The 9299-nt window shown below is 28.9% G+C and overlaps 1 protein-coding gene across 1 annotated transcript; it reads left to right on the forward strand.

Moving 5' to 3' along the window:
* The first annotated feature begins 217 nt into the window (after positions 1 to 217).
* LOC124420686 (mitochondrial proton/calcium exchanger protein-like) lies at positions 218 to 1276 on the forward strand. Its single transcript, XM_046954386.1, has 2 exons — positions 218 to 582; positions 649 to 1276. Exons 1-2 carry the CDS (start codon positions 220 to 222, stop codon positions 814 to 816), a joined length of 531 nt encoding a protein of 176 aa, XP_046810342.1. The 5' UTR covers positions 218 to 219; the 3' UTR covers positions 817 to 1276.
* The last annotated feature ends 8023 nt before the right edge of the window (positions 1277 to 9299 follow it).

The following is a 9299-nucleotide window of genomic DNA, read 5'->3' on the forward strand; positions in this document are numbered from 1 at the left end:
TAGAACTGAACTAGAACTGAACTAGAACTCAACTAGAACTGAACTAGAACTGAACTAGAACTGAACTAGAACTGAACTAGAACTGAACTAGAACTGAATTAGAACTGAGCTACAACTGATCTAGAACTGAACTAGAATTGAACTAAAACTGAACAAGAACTGAACTAGAACTGATCTAGAACTTAACTAAAACTGAACTAGACTGTAGCTAATGTTATAATGTTTCTTCAAGTCACACCTAAAATTCCTTTTATTCTCTTTCTCCTAAAGGTCGTCGAAGCTATTGGCCGTGAAAATGTAAAACTAAATGAAAAACAATTGGAAGAATTGATTATTCTCCTGGAAAAGGAAGAAATCATAGAAGCCGAAGAGAAAATTGAAAAGGCTATTGCCAAAAGTATAAAAGAAGCTGAAGAAGCTAAAAAAGTAGCAGAACAAATGCAAGTAAATGAGAGCAGTAGCAAACAACAGAAAGTAACGAGTACCATCTACACAGAAGATCTTAAAGATTGTGCTAAGGTCATTAAAGAAAATGCACTCAATCTAGATGAAATCGATAAGAAAAATGTGCTTAAAACAGAGGTAATATAGATTAGTCTAAATTTAAGTTCATAATGTGTTTAATATTTGGATTTAAATTACTTTTAGCCTGCGGCCAACACCAAACAGGAAAGTGTACTCTTAGAGGCAGCTGAGAAACAAAAGGATAAAATTTTACCTAAAACGGATATTATGCCACCCACAACACCACCACCCAGCACATTACCACCCAACACCAAAACAAATCAAGTCAATACTAAAGATAAAATGATATGACTTGATAAAGCCGATGTTTCCCCTTCTACTACTTCTACTAAGCTTAAGAATAAACCTAATGAATAAATCCTTTTGTTTGATATAATGACAATAATTGAAATTTCCTAATAGTTTTGCAAAATAAATTGTCTGTAAACAAGATTTATGCTAACATTTTTATATGTGATCTTCTATAAAAGATCTTTGGCGTTTCGGCGATTTATTAAAAACTAAAACAAACCGCGTGTTATACATTACTTCAACAGTTGGCTTTTAAACTGTTTTCTTTTTGTCATGTCATTGTGTTAAGTTTATATATATATATTTTTTCTAGTAATTTCCTTTTTTATTTTTTTATAATAAATAAAAAAAAACATCTTAATTGTACCTTTACAAATAATTTTATATAAAAACGAAAAGATTAATATTTCGTTTCTAAAGATAAATTCTAATAAATCAATTTTAAAAATGATTTTGAAAATAGCTTTTTGTTTTTTTTTTCAATTTTAAAACTTTTCCAAATTGTTTAAAAACCTTCAAAATTATCAACTGTTTCAGAAAGTTTTCAAAGAAATCCTGTAAATTTGCACTGAAATGAAAAGATTGAAAATAAATTCGATTCAAAAAAAAATAATTTTAATTTTAGTTTCCAAAAAAACAAGATTCTTTCTAATCTCTTTCTAAAACACACCCTTGTTTTGTAAACATTTTATATTTTTATTTAACAAAACCCCCCATTAAATTAATGATTGAAACTGAGGCTGTTTTACTATAATAAAATTTTTGTTTTCAATTTATTTCATTTCTAAAAAAAAAATAAAAATTTTATTTAAATATTTTATGTAGTTTTTGCTCTTCTTCTAAATTTCAAAATTATCATGAATTAAAAAAGAAAAACATTTATGTAAAGAATTTGCACAAAATCTAAAGTAAAAAAAAAAATATTGTATAAATTATTAAATATGTGAAGTAATTAGTAAATAAAGATATTTTTATATTAACAATAAATAAACCACTAAAAACAAATAAAACGAAATATTATTATTGATAAATAACTAATGTGTGTGTGTTAAATACTTAAAAAAACGGCAAATATATGCAAAAAAAAAACCTAATAAAGTATTGTTTAATAATTTATTAATAATAAATGAAATTAAACGAGTATTTGGCCAATTAAATATTTGGTGAAAATAAAATGTTGTTTTAATTCAAGATCAACGATTTTTGGGGGGTACAGAACTAGCAAAACAGAAAAGAACATTACAGGACAACACTAGAACAATTAGAACAAAACTAGAACAGAACTAGAACTAGAACAGAACTAGAACAGAACTAAAACAGAACTAGAACAGAACTAGAACAGATCTAGAACAGAACTAGAACAGAACTAGAACAGAACTAGAACAGAACTAGAACAGAACTAGAACAGAACTAGAACAGAACTAGAACAGAACTAGAACAGAACTAGAACACAACTAGAAAACAACTAGAACACAACTAGAACTCAATTGGAATATAACCAGATCCCAATAGAACTAGAACTCAACTAACATCTGGAACTTAACTGGAACTAGTTCTGTTCTTAACTTAACTAGAACACAACCAGAACTCAACTGGAATGAAAGCAGAACTCAGCTTTAACAGATGCAGAACCCAACGGAACTAGAACTCAACTAAACTCTATTAAAGCTCAACTAGATCTCAAGTAGAAATCAAATGGAATTGAACCAGAACTCATTCACCTATAACTTAACAAAAACTCAATTGTCCGATTAATTTTGTCATAAACTGTTTAACCTATTGTCTGTACAATAAACATTATATGCCCAGTGGGTAAAATTTTGTAGAATTTTCTCTAGTTATTTAATTATAACTAAATTACAAAATTAAATGAAATTGTCTCCAGCTACTAGTTCATATATACAATTACTCATACATACATGCACATATGAATAAGTATTTACATAGATATTAAACAAATATTATCTACTTCATTTCATTTGTGCAATAAATATAATAGAGATGTAGTTATTTATAAAGATATATATTCTTTGCAAGAATATACGATATACATACATATTTATGTATATATTGTATATAATATAATATTTAACTTTAGATATTATCATACGTAGTCATCAACTTAGTTAGATTCACACACACGCACACGTACACTCCCACAAACATGAATATTTCATAAACAATTTACACACATTGATTATATTTAAACGATAAACCCAGTGGTACTAATGATCATTTGTATACAAAATTAGTTACAACTGATTACCCAATTGATAACTGGGGTATAGTTAAAATAGTAATTAACTCGACATAAGCTATTTGTCTTTTTGTGTAACAAATCAGACAAATAATTCTGTTTACAAATCGTATACATTCGACACATTTAAAACTACAGGGAATTGTATAATTAAGAATCCGTATACAAATATGTATATCACGATGACCCTGTATGAATGTAAAAACTTCTTTTTTTTGTTCCTGTTCTTCATTGCAGTTTATGAATACTAAATAAAATATTTTCTAACACTTTCTGCAAAATTCTTCAAACATTTTAAATAAATAAGAATTTTTAATGAAATTTTATAAAAACAATTTAATTATGAAAATAGTATTTTTAATAAATATTAAAAGCAATTACATTACATTTCATACAAATTTGTAATTTTTATAAAGACACCTTAAATCGACAACAACAGATACTTGTTTTTTTTTTGCTGAAAGAAATTTAATTTTCCAACACTTAAGAGTTTATTGACTTTGTGCAGCAGAGTTATTTTTGCTGCTTCCTATCGTGGCTGGCTAATTGACTGGAGTGTCTGAAGTATTATAATCTTTATGTCTTAAGGAGTAGACACAATATCATTTTATTTAAATTTTACATATTTTTTGTAATTTATAAAGCAAATAATACATAAGTTAAAGAAATAAGAAAAATATTGACTTTCTAGCAGCTAATTAAAATTGAAGTATGCAAATTACAAACATTAATCGTCTGGAAAAACACTTGTAAAAATAAAAACTGTTCATTATCTAACACGACTTGAACAGAACAAAACAGAACTAGAACTAGAATAAAAATAGAACAGAACAAGAACAGAATTAGAACAGAACTAGAACAGAACTAGAACGGAACTTGAACAGAACTAGAACAGAACTAGAAAAGAACTAGAACAGAACAAGAACAGAACTAGAACAGAACTAGAACAGAACTAGAACAGAACTAGAACAGAACTAGAATAGAACTAGAACAGAACTAGAACAGAACTAGAACAGAACTAGAACAGAACTAGAACAGAACTAGAACAGAACTAGAACAGAACTAGAACAGAACTAGAACAGAACTAGAACAGAACTAGAACAGAACTAGAACAGAACTAGAACAGAACTAGAACAGAACTAGAACAGAACTAGAACAGAACTAGAACAGAACTAGAACAGAACTAGAACAGAACTAGAACAGAACTAGAACAGAACTAGAACAGAACTAGAACAGAACTAGAACAGAACTAGAACAGAACTAGAACAGAACTAGAACAGAACTAGAACAGAACTAGAACAGAACTAGAACAGAACTAGAACAGAACTAGAACAGAACTAGAACAAAACTAGAACAGAACTAGAACAGAACAGAACAGAACTAGAACAGAACAGAACAGAACAGAACAGAACTAGAACAGAACAAGAACAGAACTAGAACAGAACTAGAACAGAACGAGAACAGAACTAGAACAGAACTAGAACAGAACTAGAACAGAACTAGAACAGAACTAGAACAGAACTAGAACAGAACTAGAACAGAACTAGAACAGAACTAGAACAGAACTAGAACAGAACTAGAACAGAACTAGAACAGAATAAGAACAGAACTAGAACAGAACTAGAACAGAACTAGAACAGAACTAGAACAGAACTAGAACAGAACTAGAACAGAACTAGAACAGAACTAGAACAGAACTAGAACAGAACTAGAACAGAACTAGAACAGAACTAGAACAGAACTAGAACAGAACTAGAACAGAACTAGAACAGAACTAGAACAGAACTAGAACAGAACTAGAACAGAACTAGAACAGAACTAGAACAGAACTAGAACAGAACTAGAACAGAAACTAGAACTGAACTAGAACAGAACTAGAACAGAACTAGAACAGAACTAGAACAGAACTAGAACAGAACTAGAACAGAACTAGAACAGAACTAGAACAGAACTAGACAGAACTAGAACAGAACTAGAACAGAACTAGAACAGAACTAGAACAGAACTAGAACAGAACTAGAACAGAACTAGAACAGAACTAGAACAGAACTAGAACAGAAACTAGAACAGAACTAGAACAGAACTAGAACAGAACTAGAACAGAACTAGAACAGAACTAGAACAGAACTAGAACAGAACTAGAACAGAACTAGAACAGAACTAGAACAGAACTAGAACAGAACTAGAACAGAACTAGAACAGAACTAGAACAGAACTAGAACAGAACTAGAACAGAACTAGAACAGAACTAGAACAGAACTAGAACAGAACTAGAACAGAACTAGAACAGAACTAGAACAGAACTAGAACAGAACTAGAACAGAACTAGAACAGAACTAGAACAGAACTAGAACAGAACTAGAACAGAACTAGAACAGAACTAGAACAGAACTAGAACAGAACTAGAACAGAACTAGAACAGAACTAGAACAGAACTAGAACAGAACTAGAACAGAACTAGAACAGAACTAGAACAGAACTAGAACAGAACTAGAACAGAACTAGAACAGAACTAGAACAGAACTAGAACAGAACTAGAACAGAACTAAAACAGAACTAGAACAGAACTAGAACAGAACTAGAACAGAACTAGAACAGAACTAGAACAGAACTAGAACAGAACTAGAACAGAACTAGAACAGAACTAGAACAGAACTAGAACAGAACTAGAACAGAACTAGAACAGAACTAGAACAGAACTAGAACAGAACTAGAACAGAACTAGAACAGAACTAGAACAGAACTAGAACAGAACTAGAACAGAACTAGAACAGAACTAGAACAGAACTAGAACAGAACTAGAACAGAACTAGAACAGAACTAGAACAGAACTAGAACAGAACTCTAGTCTATAGTCTAGTCTATAGTCTAGTCTATAGTCTAGTCTATGGTCTAGTCTATAGTCTAGTCTATAGTCTAGTCTATAGTCTAGTCTATAGTCTACTCTATAGTTGATAGTTTAGTTGATAGTACAGTGTTTTTTTAAGTCTATAGTTAAATGTATAGGGTGCAGAATCCACCATTTCCTTGTGAACCCACTATAAAAAAAGCTTTTTAATGTGACCAGTCATTATCATAAATTTTGGATTGTTTATTTTGTTATTGATGATGATTATTATTATCACTCAATATCTTCTATTGAAGCAATAGATAAAATTCTTTATGTTAATAGTAAAGAAAAAAATTCCACATAAATGTTCAAGCAGACAGCAGGGATCTAGGGATTGATAGAAACGAATGTGTGTATGTATTTACATAAAAATTGCTGTATCAGCTTTTATGTACATATGTTTGTGTAAATTTGTGTAAGTAAGGAAATCTTATATTTTCCATATTTAAATTTTATGTTTTTATTTTCTTTCCTCCCAGCAATTGTCACTAGAAATGTTAGTGGTTTTCTAGGAATAAAATTGGGGTTGGGGATATGTTGAAAGCAGGAAAAGATGAAATCAAAATAACAAAATATAAATTTTCTTTAAATACATACTAGGAAGGAGACATTGCCTAAGGGTGTCCCTGCCCCATGGCAATTGGTTTGTTATTAAATTTATTAAAAATTTTACTAAAGTTAGTATAAAATGGGAAATTATTAAAAAAATAATAAAATATTTTCTAATCCTATATCTAATTCTGTAAAGGACACCCTTATAAATGTTTTGTTATGGTGATTGGGAACAAACATGGAGGTCTGATTCTGTATAAATATTATATTATATTTTTGCTTTTATTTCACATACATTTGATATGATTTGAATTTGAATATTTGATTTTTAACATATTGATAACATAACAAATAACATCGATTGTTAATATTGTGAAAAAAAAAACACACAAAAAGACTTTAAAAGTTACAAGGAAAACTTAACTTGATTTCAAGAAGTAAAATTTGTAATAAAAAACCAAAATAATGTTTTAGGCGTATGATTGATATTATGAAAATTTTTAATTTATAACACTCATACGCCTAGGTGGTTTCTATAGAAAAACTATTAAACTATCATAAAAATACCATTGTTTCTAATGGTGCATTATTAATGTGCCATATATTGAACCAGCTATTGGTCAGATTTTCTAGAAATCTGTTACATAGATTCACACAAATTACTCCTTTAGTAAATCTATTTAAATTGAATTATTAAATTTTTACTAACATTCTCTTAACACTCGTATGTCTATTTAAATTATTTCCTCTTAATAACTAAACAAATTATTGAAATCATATTAATTTTGTTTAAAAATTCATTGAATATTATTTGCATATAAAGTAAAGTATTCAAATTACACACGCATATTATTTACTAATTATAGACGTACAATGTATGTAAGTATTATATACAAAAGTGATCTGTTATCTTTTGCTAATAATTATTATATTAAATAAATGTCTTAATATTATTATAACAATAATATTGATTTATTGATGTTCTAATGAAATTAAACACTAAATCAAAAATCAGGCAAATTGCAGACAGGAAAGTAGTGATTACAACAGTCGAGAACATAAGTAGATTAGAAGTACAAAAATAGAACAAAACTAGAACATAACTAGAACAGAACTAGAACAGAACTAGAACAAAACTAGAACAGAACTAGAACATAACTAGAACAGAACTAGAACAGAACTAGAACAGAACTAGAACAGAACTAGAACAGAACTAGAACAGAACTAGAACAGAACTAGAACAGAACTAGAACGGAACTAGAACAGAACAAGAACGGAATTAGAACAGAACTAGAACAGAACTAGAACAGAACTAGAACAGAACTAGAACAGAACTAGAACAGAACTAGAACAGAACTGGAACAGAACTGGAACAGAACTAGAACAGAACTAGAACAGAACTAGAACAGAACTAGAACAGAACTAGAACAGAACTAGAACTGAACTGGAACTGAACTAAAACTTGATATGTTTAACATAATATTTACTTTTTTAATTATACCAAATTAAATTGTTTTTACCCCAAAAATGTTAAAAAGCATTTTATAACTTTAATTATATTGTCTTAAATAACATTCTGTTTTTAACATTATTTTCAATACAATCAAATTTCAAAAGTCGTTCTTCTGTTTTTAAAGCAGTGTTTACATAAATTGTGTTTAAAAAAGCCAAAAACCCTTAATGAATGTTCATATACCTCTACAAAAAAGTTTATTATAAAAATTATGTTTATTTAAACCAAACGCTGGTAACAACTGGAATTAAGTATTTACCTAATAAAGGGTTTTCAAATTTCATTATGTTGTTTTTTTTGAAAATATTTTAATTAACTCTTTTTTATTTAGGCGCGATTTTTATCATTAGCATTAGCGTCCTTTAGTTAGGCCAACTGAAGAAAAAAAAAAAAAACAAAAAATTATTTTCATAAGCAGTATTTTATTTTATAAACATTAATCTTTTATAATTAGCATTAACCTAATTATGGCGTTGAAATCAACAAATAACAGGCATAACTGTTAATGAAGTAGCCCCTTCCATATTTTTAACATAAAAAACCCTCTAAAATGTCTGGCATGATAAAATGGTGAAACAAAACATCAGTTAACAAGAAAAGTTTAAAACAAGTTCGAGTGTTATGTACAGGATATAAAGAATTTGTTATACACCTTTCATATTTTAGTTAAATAAAAAATTTAAAATTTTTAACGCTCATCAAAAACCAAACAGAAAATTACATGATTTTTAAAACATTTGATTGTTATATGAAATGGCACACAATAGGTAACTAAACACGTGGATAAAATGTTGGCCACAGGGTTAAATTTTGCCACATATTGCAGCGAAAAACGACTAGTAGGAAAAGGTAAATAATGTCTCAAGCTTGAGTGACGATTATGATTTTGTTATTTTTTTGCCATGAATATTAAATATTATTTAACGGAAAAGGTTTTATCACAACGGCAGGAAAGGACAAACATAGTTACGATACAAAATGTTTTTTAAAGATCAATGTTTTAGCGTATGATTGTTATTTATTCCACAGCTATTAAAAATATCAATCATACGCCATGTGATTCTGTAATTCAGCTTTCGTTTAGTTTGGGTACAATTTAAGTTAAATTTTTTACAGTTCTAGTTCAGTTCTAGATCAGTTCTAGTTCAGTTCTAGTTCAGTTTTAGTTCAGTTCTAGTTCAGTTCTAGTTCAGTTCTAGTTCAGTTCTAGTTCTAGTTCTAGTTCTAGTTCTAGTTCAGTTCTAGTTCAGTTCTAGTTCAGTTCTAGTTCA

Source organism: Lucilia cuprina, chromosome 6 (genome assembly GCF_022045245.1).
Source record: "Lucilia cuprina isolate Lc7/37 chromosome 6, ASM2204524v1, whole genome shotgun sequence".
Lineage (NCBI taxonomy): Eukaryota > Metazoa > Arthropoda > Insecta > Diptera > Calliphoridae > Lucilia > Lucilia cuprina.

Excerpts from the sequence above, each read along its gene's own strand:
- LOC124420686 (XM_046954386.1), top strand. The coding sequence starts at position 220 with ATGTTTCTTCAAGTCACACCTAAAATTCCTTTTATTCTCTTTCTCCTA. Across the intron at positions 583-648 it reads AAAATGTGCTTAAAACAGAG|CCTGCGGCCAACACCAAACA; the intron begins GTAATATAGATT and ends AATTACTTTTAG.